This window comes from Balaenoptera borealis, assembly GCF_965194805.1.
Source record: "Balaenoptera borealis genome assembly, chromosome: 21".
Taxonomy (NCBI): Eukaryota; Metazoa; Chordata; class Mammalia; order Artiodactyla; family Balaenopteridae; genus Balaenoptera; species Balaenoptera borealis.
This window is the reverse complement of record NC_138880.1, coordinates 1908290-1926251: the sequence shown is the minus strand read 5'-3', so window position 1 is coordinate 1926251 and position 17962 is coordinate 1908290. Positions and strand designations below refer to the sequence as shown.

At 36.4% G+C, this 17962-nt stretch overlaps 1 protein-coding gene across 5 annotated transcripts in view; it reads right to left on the bottom strand.

Annotated features, from left to right (window-relative positions):
• HOOK3 (hook microtubule tethering protein 3) overlaps positions 1-17962 on the bottom strand; it is a 120391-nt gene that overhangs the window by 47926 nt on the left and 54503 nt on the right. For all 5 annotated transcript variants that reach the window (XR_014239047.1, XR_014239048.1, XM_082374833.1 and 2 more), the window contains exons 10-15: positions 17251-17391; positions 15122-15323; positions 10903-11013; positions 10054-10141; positions 3725-3794; positions 683-823 (exon numbers count right to left, since the gene is read on the bottom strand). Coding sequence is in view for 3 of the 5 variants with exons in the window: in XM_082374833.1 (XP_082230959.1) it covers positions 683-823; positions 3725-3794; positions 10054-10141; positions 10903-11013; positions 15122-15323; positions 17251-17391 (753 nt within the window). In the remaining 2 variants the exon portion in view is untranslated. The remainder of the gene's footprint in view (positions 1-682; positions 824-3724; positions 3795-10053; positions 10142-10902; positions 11014-15121; positions 15324-17250; positions 17392-17962) is intronic.

Sequence of the window (17962 nt, the reverse complement as noted above, 5' to 3'; positions counted from 1 at the left end):
AAACATTTCCAAAAAGGAAAGGAATCGGAAGATTGTCACAATAAAATATAAAAGTAGCCCTTGCCAGAGTAAGCTACTGGTTTAAAAGTAGTTTGGACAAACTGCCTACTGCAATACTCTTAAAACTTACAAGCAGAAAAGTGATGTTCTTGTTAAATTTGCAGATTCTAAATTCTCAAAATAATTGAATTGTTCATATGATGGATGACTTCCTATCAGAGTCACAAGAAATAACAGATTTAAAAAAAAAGCCCTATCAATTGAATCATGATGCATCCTACTGTTTTCCTCATACCAGTCAATTCTTTGAAACATTAGCTTGTAAAAACAGGGCAAACTCTACTAATATGAGCATGACTATGAAGTAAAATTGTCTCGAAAGACTGTGAATAAATCATGACTTTTTTAATCCTCTAGTTTTAATTAGTGATTAGAAAGGGAAAATGGTAGGACTTTGGTATCATTTTGCCAGAAGAGCTAAAGACGGGAATGCTATTACAGAGAGACAATACTTTTGGGCAAATTTGCCCGTAATTGGAAAAGTGGAAAAAAGTACTCTTGAAATGAAATGGAATAACACACTTTCACTTTTCAAACCACAACTCAAACCTTTGTTTAAGGGAATCAAAATCAAGGTGAATAGAGAAAACCTGGGTCTAAGCTGCCGCCACGCGCCTCCTACCTGTTCTCTGTCTCCAGTTCATTCTTGCGTAGGCTGGCATCATCTAGAAGGCTCTGCAATAAGGCGATTTTTTCATTGTCTGAACCCTCCTGGTTAATTTTTAACATCTTATTCTCATGCTGAAGACGAATAAGCTTCTCCCTGAGAGCAAAAGAAAAACGGATTAACATAGTTATCAAAATCCAGCTACGCACTGTTATAGATTTAATACATAGAACAGAAATGAAAAACAAAGTACCTGGAAAGAATTTAGCTCCTGTTGTAACTGGCTGAGACATTACATTTCAGGTCTTAAGCACTTTCTTTTTAGAATGGACAATCTGAAGATAACAGAATCTCCAAATAGCATGACTTGTAATGAATGAGGTTTCAAAATCCTATTTCCTTTCTGATTTAAGCATTTAAGCTGTGAATGATTTAAGCATTTAAGCTGTGAATGCACCTATGTATTTGTTCTTTGGTTCTCATCAGCAAAACATCGTCTCTAATGCTATGCTCTTACATTACCAATAATTTGGTGGCAAGATGTAACATTCAACGAAGAATGCCTTCAGGACATGCAGTCCATCCATTCCTGTAGATACGGTAGAACTGTAGTCTTGTAACAGGACAGATTATCAGAGCCAGGTTACTGGACTGCATTGTTTGGGGCTCTTTGTGTGATGCCAAAAGCTTACACTGAGGGATGCTAAAAGCAACAGCCACACAAAACTGGCCACTACGAATACTGCAGGGATGATATAATTGAACATTAATTCACATGACGATATCATTGAAGATGTACGTCTTAAAGATAGAATTCATCCTTTATGTTAGAGAGGGTCATCTCTAGAGGGCCGCATGAAGAAGATATTACTATCCATACCAGATGCTATGGAAAACTGCGCTTCTCATGGAAAAAGAAAAAACAAAAGCGAAATATCAAACACACACAAACATTCTGCTCTTATTTTGTAAACACTGTAAACCTTATAAAGTACTTTAACTTTTGCTATTGAAAAGATGAGAGTCAAATCTGTAGCCCAACTCAAGCAGTTACACAGAACTTGATATATTTTGTAAATTGAAAAAAAATGACTTCATCATATTTGTCAATTACAAAGTAAAACAAGCTCATTGTAGGGTGAAAAAAAGATAAATGAGAAGAAAATACAAACCCTCCATAACCCTGCAGTGCAAAATAATTACTGCTGAAATACAGCCTTCTAACTTTATGCATACGTACAAACATGCAAACACTTGTAAAAATGAATCTCACAGTACCTATTACATTGGTATCTGCTATTTACACTTAACTTCTCACAATCTTTTCATATCATTAAATTTTATACTTTAATATTTTAAATGACATGTTAAAATATATAGACGATCATTATTTAATTCATGCCCAGTTATTGGGCACTTAGATTATTACCAATTTTGAACCTTAACATGTTATTAATGATTCGCTTTATAATTATCCTTTTGTATATATCCTTGGGTATTTCCTCAGAATTAATTCTCAGGAAAGTAATTTTTCTGTCAAAAGATAGGCACAGTTTTTAGACAACATACACATTCTGCCAAACTGCTCAAAAGAAAAGTTGTACAACCACAAGAAAAAAAATTTTTTGGTAATTATGTGTGGTGATGGATATTAACTAGACTTAATACGGTAATCATTTCACAACATACATACATAGCAAATCATTATGTTGTATACCTAAAGCTGTTACACAGTTATATGTCAATTATATCTCATTTGAAAAAGATTGTATCACTTTAATCTTTTACTCCTAGTTTATGAGGTTTCCAATTTCTCCACACCCTTAACATCAGTGAAAATCACCACTTTTAACGGATTTTTGCAAACTGGAAAAGCAAATTTCATTATGCATCAAGAATACTGACCCATTGTCTATGATATACATTGAGAAATTTCATCCTTTGTACTATTTCATTTTCTTAATAGCTCTTCTAAACATATTCTAGACACAGAGAATATTTTAATTTGTATTGAGTAATTCTCAATAAAACCCATTTTATTTGTTGAATTTTTATCATTGTTCTTTTGTCTCAGAACTTAAAAATCTAACTGCATTACCTACAAGCTTCCTTAAAATTTGTTTTTTGGACATAACCATTTATTTATAAATATTCATAAAAATAAGTGTGTTTGTTCATTCAACAAACTTTATTGGTCCAATAATAAAGTACCATGTCAGACGGCAGAAAAGTAAAAGGTATACAAGATGCTTCCAGAATTGGTGTTCCATTATGCACCTTTTGTCTGTCCTTCTTAAACAAATGTCAACAACAAAAAACATTGTCTTCATTTATTCAATAAGTATTTCAATGCCTATCGCAATTTTCACAGTTTATAAAACTTTTACACAACCATTATTTTAGTTAATACCTCCAAGGATGTTATGAAGAATCAAGGCTAGTGTCAATTTAAAAAGGGGACAAATTAGCCCAAACAAGGTAAAAGCAATATTCAGGATTACTCATTCACCTTCTGATGGACAGCTGGTGCCTCCCTATCAATTTTTCATTCTTAAACATAAAGCCAGGCATATACTGAAATAACTGGAATATTTAAAATGCTATGACTAAATACAAATGTAAGGTACTACTGAGGGAAGAGTAGTAGAGATGAAGAGATGCTTCCTCCTGTCTGTGCATTCTGTCTTTCCCAGACCATTCCCTGTACTTGAGTAATAAATCTTAGTGACTAATTATTTTGCAGGCTGATGGCTAAGCATAACCTTTGTCTTTGGGCCACGTGGTTTCACTGCTAAATGTCTGCTGAGGATGCCCAAGCACAGATAGATTAGTTTACTGAGTATGTGTGAGACACTGTCCTCCTAAAGAGAGAAATCAAGTCTCTGTGGGGACAGCTGAAAAAAGCCCCTAACAGGCTGAAATCATGGACATCTAACCTCGAGTTCGCGTTGAAAGTGTTAGCGATAAAGAAAAGGAACTGGTTCTCTGTATTACAGAGAAGTACATTTTCTCCAAGAATATTGTGCAGTGTGGCTGTGACCTTCACCATCTCCTTACCTGATTTCAGGTGTGACGATCTCTGCTGCCAGACTATCTGAAGATTCCTGACTTCCCAGAGGCATTAACCCTGTAAACAAACAAGCATGGGTGCAAGGTTAAGAGAGGGCACAGCTACCTCCTTTAGTTCCTATATGAACCCCTACTTTGAGCATTCATTTTAACAGCTAAAATCTTTAATTCAAGTAAAAAACCATGTCACAGTTGCCTTACATGATTGCCTTACAACATTATTATTATATCATTTTAACACTTTTTAAGTGTACAGTTGAGTGGCACTAAGTCCCATGTTGGCGCTAAGGCACTATGTTGTGGAACCATCACTACTATCTATTCCCAAACTCTTTCATCACTCAAAACGTAAATTCTGGAACCATTAAGCAGTAACTCCCCATTACTTTCTCCCTCAGCTCCTTGTAACTTTAGTTCCAATTTCTGTCTGTCTAAATGAATTTGCCCATTCTAGACACCTCACACCAACATTTGTCCTTTTGTGCCTGGCTCACTTCACCTAACATAATGTTTTCAATATTCATCTATGTTGCACCATTTATCACGACTTCATCTCTTTATATGGCCAAATAATAACCCATTATACATACATATCACATTTTCTTTATCCATGTATCTGTCTATGGACACATGGGTTGTTCCCACCTTTTGGCTATTGTGAATAATGCTGCTATGAACATTGGTATACCAGGATGTGGTTGAGTCCTTGCTTTGATTCTTTTGTATATACACTTAGGAATGGAATTTCTGTATCATATGGTAACTTTTTAAAGAACCACCAAACTCTTCCGCAGTGGCTGACCCATTTTACGTTCCCACTAGCAAGGCAAGAGGGCTCCGACTTCTCCACACCCTCACCAACACTTGTTACTTTCCTTTTTTTTTCTTTTTTGATAGTAGCCATCCTAATGGGTGTGAAGTGGTATCTCACTGCGGTTTTGCTTTGTATTTCTCTAATGACTAATGATGTTGAGCACTGTTTCATGTGCTTACTGGCCATTTGTATATCTTCTTTGGAGAAATGTCTATTCAAGTCCTTTGCTTGCTTGTGAACTGCAAAGGACTTTTGCAGGTTTTTGTTGTTGTTGTTGAATTGTAGAAGTTCTTTATACACTCTGGACATCAATCATCTATCAGACAAATGATTTGCAAATATTTTCTCCCATCTTGTGGGTTGCCTTTTCACTCTGCTGATAGTGTTCTTTGATACACAAAAGTTTTTAATTTTGATGAAGTCCAATTTACCCATAATTTTTGTTGCCTGTGCTTTTAGTATCAATTCCAAGGAATCACTGCCAAATCCAACATCATGACGATTTTCCTCTGTTTTCTTTTTAAAATTTTATAGCTCTAGCTCTTACATTTAGGTCTCTGATCCATTTTGAGTTCCTTTTTTGTATATGGTGTAAGGGTCCAACTTCATGCTTTTGGATGTGGACATACAGTTTTCCCAGCACAATCTGTTTGAAAGACTTTCCTTTCCCCCATTAAGTGGTCTTGACACTCTTGTTGAAAATCAATTTATTGCATATGTGAGGGTTTATTTCTAGGCTCTCTATTCTACTCCATTGGTCTATATATCTGTCCTTATACCTATACATACTGTATTGATTACTCTAACTTTATACTAAGTTTTGAAATCAGGAAGTATGAGTGCTCAAGCTATTTTTTTTTTTTCTTTTTCAAGATTGTTTTGGCTATTCAGGATCCCTTGAGATTCCATATAAATTTTAGTCTGAGTTTTTCTATTTCTGCAAAAAATGCTGTTGGTATTTTGATAAGGACTGCACTGAATCTGTAGGTTTTTTTTTAATATAAATTTATTTATTTTATTTATTTACTTTTGGCTGTGTTGGGTCTTCATTGTTGCGCGCGGGCTTTCTCTAGTTGCGGTGAGCGGGGGCTACTCTTGGTTGCGGTGGGCGGGCTTCTCATTGTGGTGGCTTCTCTCGTTGCAGAGCATGGGCTCTAGACACACAGGCTTCAGTAGTTGTGGCTCACGGGCTCTAGAGCGCAGGCTCAGCAGTTGTCGCTCACGGGCTTACTTGCTCTGCGGAACATGGGATCTTCCCGGACCAGGACTCGAACCTGTGTCCCCTGTATTGGCGGGCGGATCCTTAACCACTGAGCCACCAGGGAAGCCGCCTGTGGATTGTTTTTGGTAGTACTGTCATCTTAACAATATTAAGTCTTAAATGAACATGGGATCTCTTCCCATTTAGGTTTCCTTTAATTTCTTTCAGCAGCGTTTTGTAGTTTTCAAGGTACAAGTGTCTCCCTGGTTAGATTTATTCCCAAGTATTTTATTCTTTTTAATCCTATTGTAAATGGAATTGTTTTCTTAATTTACTTTTCATATTGTTCATTGTTAGTGTATAGAAACGTAACTCATTTTTGTGGGTTGATTTTATATCCTGTAAATTTGCTGAATTCATTTTATTAGTTCTCACAGCTTTTTGTGTGTGTGTGCGTGTGTAATTTTTAAAGGGTTTCAACATATAAGATCACGTCATCTGCAAACAGAGGTGATTTTAGTACTTCCTTTCTAATTTAGATTTTTTTTTTCTTTGTCTAATTGCTCTGGCTAGAAGATCCTATACTACATTGAACAGAAGTGTTGAAGTGCTGGTAGCAGGCATCATTGTCTTATTCCTGATCTTAGAGGAAAAGCTTTCGGTCTTTCACCACTGAGTATGAAGTTAGTTGTGGGTTTTTCATATGGCCTTTATCATGTTGTAGAAGTTTCCTTTCTAGTTCTCCTCCTAGTTTATTGAGTTTTTTATGATGAAAGGGTGTTGGATTTTGTCAGTTGCTTTTTCTGCATCAGTTGATATGAACATGTGGTTTTTTCCCTTCTTTCTATTAATGTGGTATATACTACACTGATCTCTATGTCTTTCCATATGTGAGTTTCATGCTGTTCAATTACAGTAGTTTTATAGTAACTTTTGAAATCAGGATGTGTAAGTTCGCCAACTTTTTATTTTTTAATATATTTTTTTTTTTGGTTATATAGTGGCTCCTTTGTATTTTTATATAAATTGTAGAATCAGCTTGTCAATTTCTACAAAAAAGTCTGCTGAGAATTTGATTGGGATTGCATTGAATCTTTAGACCAATATGAAGACAACTGTAGTCTTAACTATAGTGCTTTTTCCAACACCTGAATGTGGAATGTCTTTACATTTATTTAGATCTTTAATTTATCTTAGTAATGATTCATAGTTTTCAGTGTAGAAGTCTTGCATTTCTTTGTTAAACCTATCTCTAAGCAGTTTATTCTTTATCATACTATTATAACTTCATTTTCAGATTGTATACTACTAGTACATAGAAATATAATTGGTATTTGTATACTGATCTTGTATACTGAGACCTTGCTGAACTCATTTATCAGATCTACGATTTTTTAACATCCTCTTTTCCTTTCTGGATGCCCTTTATTTCTTTTTCTTGCCTGATTGCACTGGCTAGAACCTCCATGTTGAATAGAAGTGGCAAGACTGAACAGCCTTGCCTTGTTCCTGATCTTAGGGAAAAGCATTTAGTCTTTCATCATTAAGTATGAGGTCAGCTGTAGGATTTTCACAGACGTCCTTTACTAGGCTGCAGAAGTTTCCTTCTATTCCTAGATTGCTAAGAGTCTTTATCATGACGTTTACAAAACAGAAACAGACTCACAGACTTAGAGAACGAACTTATGGGTACCAAAGGGGAGAGTGGGGGGGGTGATAAATTAGGAGTTTGGGATTGGCAGATGCAAGCTACTGTGTATAAAACAGATAAACAACAAGGTCCTGCTGTATAGCACAGGGAAGTACATTCAATATCTTGTAATAAACCATAATGGAAAAGAATACGAAAGAGAATGTACATAAATGTATAAATGAATCACTTTGCTGTCCACCAGAAACTAACACAACATTGTAAATTAACCATACTTCAATTAAAAAAATTTTTGAAAAAAGAGTGTTTATCATGAATGGTGCCACCTACTTTTTTAACTTAATGATATAACATACCCAGCCCTCCACGTCAGGCATATATAAGATATACTTCTTTCTTTTTAATGGCTCTGAAGTATACAGTTGAATAAGAATGCCATTCCTGTACTGCTGGTTCTAAATTTCACTATTACAAATGATGTTTTAGTTCATAGGGTAAATTTTTAGAGCAAAAATGCTAGCTCAAGGATATATACATGAGGGACTTTCCCTGGTGGCGCAGTGGTTAAGACTCTGTGCTCCCAATGCAGGGGGCCCGGGTTTGATCCCTGGCCAAGGAACTAGACCCCACATGCATGCCGCAACTAAGAGTTTGCATGCCACAACTAAGGAGTGCGCATGCCACAACTAAGGAGCCTGCCTGCCGCCACTAGGACCTGGTGCAACCAAATAAATAAATATTAAAAGAAAAAAAGGATATATACACGAATAAGGTTTAAAGGTAATAAAGAAACATGTGAAAGCTTACATAAGATGGCCTCCATTTTCTTGATGATACAGGAGCTAAGAATTAAAGCATTAAGGTTCAAGGCTAGATTCTCAAAATTTTGGGAAAACTCATGTAGAATTGACTAGAGATACATGAAAGGACTACCAAGCAGCAACAAGGATCCAATTATGATCAGAAATAATTTGTTTTTTGGTGAGGACAGTCAAGAAAGATGTATAATTTTCTCAAAAGCAAAAATAAGCAAGTGGAACTACATCAAACTAAAAAGCTTCTGCACAGCACAGGAAACCATGAAAAAAATGAAAAGGCAACTTACCAAATGGAAGAAAATATTTGCAAATCAGTTATCTGATCAGGGGTTAATATCCAAAATATATAAAGAACTCATATAACTCAATAGCAAAAAAACCCAAACAATCCAATTAAAAAATGGGCAAAGGATCTAAATAGACATTTTCCCAAAGAAGACATACAAATAGCCAACAGGTACATGAAAAGAGGCTCAATATCACTAATCACCAGGGAAATACAAATCAAAACCACAATGAGCTATTACTTCACACTTGTTAGAACAGCTATTATTAAAGAGACCAGAAATAACAAGTGTTGGTGAGGATGTGGAGAAAAGGGAGCCCTTGCGCCCAGTTGGTGAGAACGTAAATCGGTACAGCCACTATGGAGAAGAGAGCTGGGGCGTGGGGGTGGGCTAAATGGGTGAAGGGGGTCAAAAGGTCCGAACTTCCAGGTATAAAATAAATAAGTCACGTGGATGTAATGTATAGCATGGTGTACATAATAATACAGTATTGTATATTTGAAAGTCACTAAGAGAGTAGATCTTAAAAGTTATCACAAGAAAAAAATGTTTTTCAACTATGTATGGGGACAGATGTTAGCTAACTAGACTTACTCTAGTGACCATTTTGCAATACATACAAATATCGAATCATATTGTACATGTGAAACTAAGAGTATAATATTACATGTCAATTATACCTCAGTAAACAAAAAAGAAAAGGAAAAAACCAGAAAGATACATAATTTTCTTTAGCTGGCCTGGGTAATCTGGAGTACAGAATAAAACTAATTAGGGCTTGAAATAAGTCAAGAGGATAAGGAAAGACAGTGGTGATGAGAACACAGTTGAAATGGCTGGTGTGCAGGCTGGGTGAGCTGGAAAAGGCGGTGGTCAGGAGACGATCAGCAGAGACTACAGAGGGGGCTGAAGGTGGATGGAGCAAATGAGCAGGTTTGGTAGAAGGAGTGAGGAGAGGAAAAGGAGGCTGTAGTCAGAGGAAAAGAAAAATTCTAGTCTCAGGTAACTGAAAAGCCAAGGGCTGGTAGTCGGAGTGGGAGTGGACAGAGGGTAAAGCTGTATAGGTCAGCAACCAGGTCCTGCATCCCTCGAGTGGTAGAAGGTAAACCTCAGCTAAGTGCTGCTCCTTTCCTGTGAGAAGGAGAAGGTTTCTACTTTGGATGTTTAGTCCCTTAGTGAATTGACACCCACCTCACATCTCAGCCGAGAAAAATCACTGATTTAGAAAGTCTGATATACTTTTAAAGAGGTCACTAAAAACTTTTCAGGTTTATTACTAACAGAGATGATTTAACAAATGTTTATGCTTTTGATTTAATAAAACCCAAACATTTAAATATAATTAAAATTAAAAAGTAGGCAAGTAAATCCAGTCCTGTAACTACAGTCAGAAAATCTGGGTAACAGTTCAAAATCTGTATCAATCTCATGGCCTCTTTACCAACTTCAAGTTCTCGTCTTTGGCGCAATCATCTTAAAATGAATCTAATATTTTTCCTGATACTATCAGAAATAAGTAACCTTGCTTGGGCTACTGAAATGTTACCTTGAGTTGTGAGCTGCCCTTCTTGAGCCTGAACACAACGAAGCTCTTCGATGGTTTCCTTCAGAGAATCCCTTTCTGTTCTTAACCTCTGGAGGGACATTAAGAATGAGGAAAGTTAGCTTCAAGCTTTATGAGTTTACTCATCAGTGGTCTTTGCCTTACCTAACAGAATGATAAACAGTGGTGAACATGGACATGTTACACCTTTTGACCTTCTACGGAAAGATCACAGAAGGAAACGATTACACGATGTTTTTCCCATTTAACAATACTAAGTATCTACTATGTGCAAGGTAGGATCCTATCCAGTTAGTCATAAGAAACAAAACCACCTACTCCATCTTTAACAATGAGTACCTTATTATGTAAATAACTTTATTTTCATGAAACAGATCAAACAACATAAATCACGACAAAGTAAAAGTATTTTAAAAAGCTTCAAAATATGCTGAAATATTCAAAAATCATGTATATTCATAAATCATGACAAAGTAAAAATATTTTAAAAAGCTTCAAAATATCCTGAACAACAACAAAAAGAACTGTGTCTTCCTACAGAAAACAGAAAAGCTACATAAATTTCTAGAAAGTCACAAGCAAGACGAAGGAAAAGAAGCAACAGTGGTAGAAAAGTTAAATATATAAAAAAGAAATCAGAATAGCAATCTTTTATTTTAGATCTATTTCTGAAACACAAACGTAAATCTTCTATAATTTAAAAAAAAAAGGATCTCAAATTTTCAAATTTATAAATAGAAGAAGAAATTAATGTAGGCAAAACATGAATTAAATATCATTTTCTTAATCTCAGCACTGCTCAAAACCAAAATGCCTAATATATATACTCACATCCTTTTCTTTTTGAAGACTGTCAACTTTTTCTTTTAGCCGCTTATATTCAAAATCTAATTTATCTGCTTTCTTCGATTCTTCAGATAATCTATTTTGCAGTTCTACTACCTGTATAGAAAGGTACCATTAATTTTTATAATTTGAAACATTAGAAATTATTATTATTTTCTTCTACAGATCTATGAAAATTCTCTCCCCCAAAAATACTCAAAAAAATACACATGATACAGGAGCCTAACCCAATGGAGAGAATGAGGTACAAAAATCTGCCCAGATACTATGGGTTCTAAAACCAGATCATCCAGAGGAACAAACGTTCAAAACTATGAAAACCTACAGGACTTCCACTTCCTGTAACACAGGAAACTTCAGTCTGGAAACCCTTTTAGCGTGAAGCAAAAAAATGCTAAGGGAAAAGAATACAACTGCATCGCTAGGCTTATAACAAAGTAAGGGAAATCCTCAGGGGTTAAAAGTGGAGCAGGAAGTTTGTGAGGACGCTATGGGCAGTGTGAGATGCCACCTGGCAATACCAGGAACCCAGGCCTTTAAAATTATCGGGAGACAGGTTGCTGTTAAACTACCTTGGACTCTAAAAGGTGGTGAGTCAGTAAACAGGTAGGTTAGGAAAAAAAAATCCATCAGCTGGCAAAATCAATAAGGAAGTTTGCCCATCTTAAAGTGAGTGTTCTGGGTTTTAAAAAGTGTAACTTGAAAATGTGTAACCACAGCCTGCAAATGCATGGATTTGTGCTTGAATTTTTACCATATGCCTTGTCTGGCAAATCCTAAGCCAAGCAATTAATTTAAAGTCGTCCTGATTGGTAATGCTGTGGAAAATCTGGCATAAGAAAAACATACATTGTCTGGAGGAACACAACCTCAACCAGGTCCCCAGTATTCCCAAAGGTAAAGATGAGCCAAATGACAGAGCAAAATCTAAAATTACAAAAGTCTTAAAGAAATAATACACTACAAACAACAGTCAGCAGAAAAACATTAACAGCACTAACAACAATAAAATAGTAGAATGAGACCTCTAAAGATTTCAAATTGGAGTTATCAGACATAAAATACTAGGTTTAATACCTAAAGAAATTAAATAGAGAAATCTAAATTATAAAAGGAATAAAAGACCACCAAATATGATCAAGCAGGTTTGAAAGAGCACCCAAAGAGAAACTGCAGAAAGAAAAATATTATACTGAAAAATAAAATATATTAAGCTCCAGATCAGAAACAGATAGACAATTAGTGTATTACACAATTTCACTACAATAATTGTAGGTGTAGATTTCTTTTTTATTTATTCTGTTTGTAATGCACTGTTAATACTAAATCTGATGTCCTTCATCAATTCTGAAAAATGTTCAGCCATTCTTTCCTTCAAATAATGTCCTACAATTCTTTCTGTTCTTTCCTCTGGAACTCTAATTAAATCATTTCTTATTTTAATTTTATACCCTTTAATCACATTTACAGTTTCTTTGGGCTACATTTATTTTTGGTAATTTCTCAGTCCAACTTTGTTATATGTTGAAAATTTTCATAATGAAATGTTGGGAAAAAATGTATTCACCAAAAAAAACCTGCCAGACATTCATGGTGTACAGGGTTGCTCTACTAAAACTTCTCTAATTTATTATATTAAGCTAGTACAATTTTGATGCCAAAATCAGAAGACAAGGAAAGCACGAGACAGAAAACTTTAAGTAAACAAATCATAGAGGCAAAATATTCCAAGTAAAATGAACAAAGCAAATCTAACAATGTGAAACCACAAATAAATCTGCTATGACTAAACTAAGTTTATCTCAGGAATGCAAGGATGGTTTAAACATAGAAATCCATTAATATAATTCATCAGATTAATAGAAAGGAGAAGCAGCACAGGAGTCTCTGAATAGGTGTAGCTGATTAAATTCAACATCCATTTAAGATAAACACCTGTGCAAATTAGGAATACAATGAAATTTTGTTATCCTAATGAAAGGTGACTACAAAACCTATAGCAATCCTTATAATATACTGGTAAAACATTTAAAGCATTGTGTATAAAATCAACAAGAAATGGTTGCCTATTATTATTGCTTCTATTCAAGGCTGTACTAAAAGTCAGTCATGTTGATTAAGAAGAAAAAAAGGGTATGCCATAGAAAGAAACAAAATGGCTTTTATTTGTACAAAATATGACTTCTGCCAAAAGAACTAACAGACATTATTAGAAATAATATGGGAATTTGGCAAGATTGTAAAATCAACATATAAAAACCAATTTAATCACATAAATGAGCAACACACTGAAAATGGTATCTTTTCTTTTTCTAACTGCATTTACAAAAGCAACCAAATACATAAAGTACCTAAGAGTAACTATAACAAAATATGTGCATGATATTTATAAGAAAATTATAAAACTTAATTGAAAGACACTGAAGATCTTAATAAATGGAAAGATGCTATATTCATTGATAGGAACATTTACTGTCATAAAGATGTCAATTCTCCCTAAACTGATCAACAGATTCAATGTAATTCCAATTTCCAAAGATTCTGGATTTAAAGGGAACGGAAAGGTCTAAGAATAGACAAACAATTTTGAAAAAGAACAGGGTGCGGGTATCTGTACTACCCAAATATTAAAATTACTAAAGATCTATAGATGATAAGAGAGTGTTCTGGTGTTAGAGTAGACAAACAGACCAATGAAACAGAAGAGATTGCCATAAACAAACCCACATATAACATGGTAACTTTAGATATATGATAAGATAGAATTGCAGGGCACTGCAGAAGAGACTGATTATTAAATAAAAGCTGCTAGGTTGACTGGTTGTCCACAAAGACAAAAAATATCAAATGGATCCCTACCTCACACCCTATATGAAAATCAATTTCTTGTGGATTAAAGACCTAAATGTACAAAACAAACTTTAAACCTCTGTAAAGAAAACAGAGATTAGTGTTACATCTTTATGTAGGAAATGACTTCTTAACTGAGACATAAAAAGCACAAATCATACACCTGAAAGTAACAAAACATTGTAAATCAACTATACTCGAATAAAATTTTTTTTAAAAAGCACAAATCATAAAGAAAAAGGTATTTAAAGTTCATCATGTTAAAATTATCAATCTCAAAAAAAGTAAAAGGACAGGTCACAGACTGCTAGGAAATAAATGCAACATGTGACAAAAGATTAATACCAGGAACAAATAAAGAACTTTCAGAATCAATAAAAGAAATAATCCAACTTTAAAAATGAATAAAAGATAAAAATAGGCAATTCACAAAAGAAATGTGATCAGTAAATATATTTGCAATTAGGGTAATACAAAGTATAATCATAAGGAGACATCATTTCAAATCCATCCTTCAAATGGCAAAATTTCAAGTCTGATAATACTAGGTGTTGGTGATGATGTGGAGCAACAGGAATTCATACAAACTGCCTGCTGGTGATAAAATCACAGTGGAGGACAATTTGGCAATATCTAATTAAATGAGGACTCTCTAAGGAAGATATTCCACATAGTTGTAAAACTTCCACACATGTATCGAAGAGGACATGGTCAGTACTATTCACAGTGGCCTTTCTTGCAATATTAGAGAAAAAGACAAAACATCCTATATGTCCTTCTCCAGAAAAATGGATAAATGTGGTATTGTCACTCAACAGGATACTACAGATTGGTACAAGTGAATGGGATAAAGCTACAACTATCAACAAAACAAATCTCACAAATACCACTGAGCAAAAGCAAATCGCAGAAGAGAACTTTCACTATATCATTATATAAAGTTTTGAAATGTCAAAAGTGTTATTAAGTTTTTAGGGATACACACACACGTATATGTATGTGTCTGTGTATGTGCAGCAAAAGAATAAAGAGATGCGTAGGAACAAAAACCACAAAATAGGCTAGTCGTTACTGCAATGAGGAGGGGGGAGAGTGTTTTGTTTATTAAGCATGGATACTTATTGTATTATTTTTTTACTTTTGTGTATTTCTCAAGTATTACACAATAAATTAAAAATAATAAATAATAAAAGGATCTGCTATAGAGACCAATCAATAAGCCCTGGATAAGAACTAAGTTTCCTAGGTGAAAAACCGAATACCATGAAAACAAGTCAGGGGACTCTGATAAGCCAGCGTTACACTGGAGAGCTCAGCTGAAAACGGCGTTAAGAAATTGTGCTGCTCTCCTTACCTGTCTCTTATACGTCTCGAGTTGACTTCGAGCCGCGTTGGCTTTTCTCAGCTCCTCCTCTAGGCTAACTGTGTTCTGCATATACATAGTATTCTTCTCTTCTAAGAGTTTAACCTGCCGCCTCAAATCACCAAGATCTTCTAGCTTCTTTTTATATGATTCCACTTGGCCTTCTAGTTTAGACACTTTATCAGAAGAATGTCTAGAATGAGATGGGAAACCAGAAATCACAAACACATCCGCAATGGTAAAGCTGCTGTAGACAGTGCTAAACCAAGCGGATTGCCAGGAAGTAACACGTTCTAATGAAATTATAAGACCAAAGGTGAGTCCAGCTTAGTTTCTTGTGCAGGTTCAAAAGTATGACCAAAATTACAGCAAAATTTATAATAGACAACATTATAAAATTTAAGGAATGCAAGTAAGAGGGGGTAGCCGACAGAGTCACATGTAGCACAAAAGCAAAATAAATTGTACATTGTCCAAATAATTTGGCAATTAGGTTGTTATTAGTGACCAGAGGAACAGCTGTTTTGGTGGAGCCGTGGGGCAGGCGGTGGTGAATTTTAGTGGGTTAAGGAAAGAATGTAAACTTTACCTTGTGTAATCTAAATTTGTTCTGGAGGGAAGGAGAGAATAATAGGTCTCTCACTTTTTCTAAGATAAGAGGGACAGAAACATACAAATGTATGCTAAGGAGGCAGATTCAAATGTGAAGGGAAATGATAACTGATGTAGCACAGTTCCTGCAGAAGCAAGACGGGTTGAGACCCAGAGCACTGAAGGAGTTAGCACTGGACAGGAGGACGAGTAACAGGTCTGCACGCTAGAAGCAAAAGAGAAAAGATGGGCGCGAATGCAGGAGACACAGCACATGGAGGGTCCATAGGTCATGGCCTCGTTCCTCAATGCAGGAGACAATGCCGTCTACTGAGACTGAAGCACAGGAGAGGTGTGGTGGGGGGCAGTCAGCTGAGAAGAGTTATGAAAATACGTAGCAGCTATGAGAGAAACGGGGGACAGAGCAATCTACGGATGAGCAGCAGAACAGTGGACCAGTGGGAGGGGCCCACACGGATGGGCAGTAGAGTGGTGGACCAGTGGGAGGGGCCCACACGGATGGGCAGTAGAGCGGTGGACCAGTGGGAGGGGCCCACACGGATGAGCAGTAGGGCGGTGGACCAGTGGGAGGGGCCCACACGGATGGGCAGTAGAGCGGTGGACCAGTGGGAGGGCCCCATACGGATGGGCAGTAGAGCGGTGGACCAGTGGGAGGGGCCCACACGGATGAGCAGTAGAGCGGTGGACCAGTGGGAGGGGCCCACACGGATGGGCAGTAGAGCGGTGGACCAGTGGGAGGGGCCCACGCGGATGGGCAGTAGAGCGGTGGACCAGTGGGAGGGGCCCACACGGATGGGCAGTAGAGCGGTGGACCAGTGGGAGGGGCCCACACGGATGGGCAGTAGAGCGGTGGACCAGTGGGAGGGGCCCAGTGGAGAGTAAGATCACTAGTCTGCAGTAGGACAAAACTACCTCACTATGTGATCTTCCCTGTTTGTTCTCAGCAGTCAAAGAGCAGACGCATAAAACATAGACGGTTGGAATGATCCAACAAAGGATAGATTACACAAGCAGAATGGTGCAGAAACGAGGTGGCAGGGAGTGAGGTGCCCAGTGAGAGAACAGTTGAGTCCAGCAAGGAAATGAGCCATGTGTGTGGGTGTGACGGTATCCAAGAAAGAGAAAGACCAAGTGACTGGAGGACGCAAAATTATAAAGAACAGGAGTAGTAATGAGAAAAGCTCAGAGCTACGCAAGTACGAAGTGGTGGCCAGAGGTTAATTTCTATTTAACAAACATTTATATACAGCACTTATTTGCCAGATACTGTTCCAAGTGCTGACAAATACCCCCTCACTGAATTCCACATGTCAGTCTGAGGTAGGTATGTGAGTTATTTCCATTTTACGGATGAGAAAATGGTTCCACAGAGGTTGACTAAACGGCAGCACTGGGATCTGAACCCATCTTCCTGTGCTCAAAGACCCTAGCGTCTGTAACGTCGGTGGCAGAACTGTTCTGGGGGGGTCACAGGTGTGAGACTCTACAGAGATGGGGAGGTTGTTTACCTAAGAACGTCTATTTCATCTTTTAGAGACTGAGCATCATCTGCCAAAGTGGTCAGTTCATCGTTCTGCTGCCGAAGTTCAGACATCTCCTTCTGTAACTCTTCACAGCGTATTCGATAGTCATCTTTGGCTGCTTCAAGTCTGTAACCGAAACAAAATAGACCAAGAAAGCACTATTTACTGTCTAACAATTCTCCTTAGAACAGGAAAAGTAAGTAAAAAACATGAAAATAAATTCTTCTTGGATTTGTCTCCTACTTTTGTGACCATACACTGCACTTCCAAGTTTTAACTATCCTGGAAACGGATTCTACTGCTCCAAGACTTGCAGAAAGGTAACAACGGATCGCCATTCCTCTACTCAGAAAGTTAGACACCAAAATATAGCAGCTATAATTTATTTAAAGTTTTATTTTCAATGATGAAATTAACACATATTCCTTTTGGAATTCACAAGATGCAGAAAAGCAAAGAAGATAAAAATTATGCATGGCTCTAGACAGATACCTACTGTTAACATTTTTGGAGTATAACCTCCAGTCTGATTTCTATTCATAGATCTTTTCCCCCCAAAATATGGATAATATTGTTCCTAATTTATATTAATTTGTCTTGTTTAACATACATCCTTCCTTTGGATTTAAAAGATTCTTTCTCATGTCACAGATATTTATCATTGATTATTTACTTCTAATTTTATTTATGTAAGTAA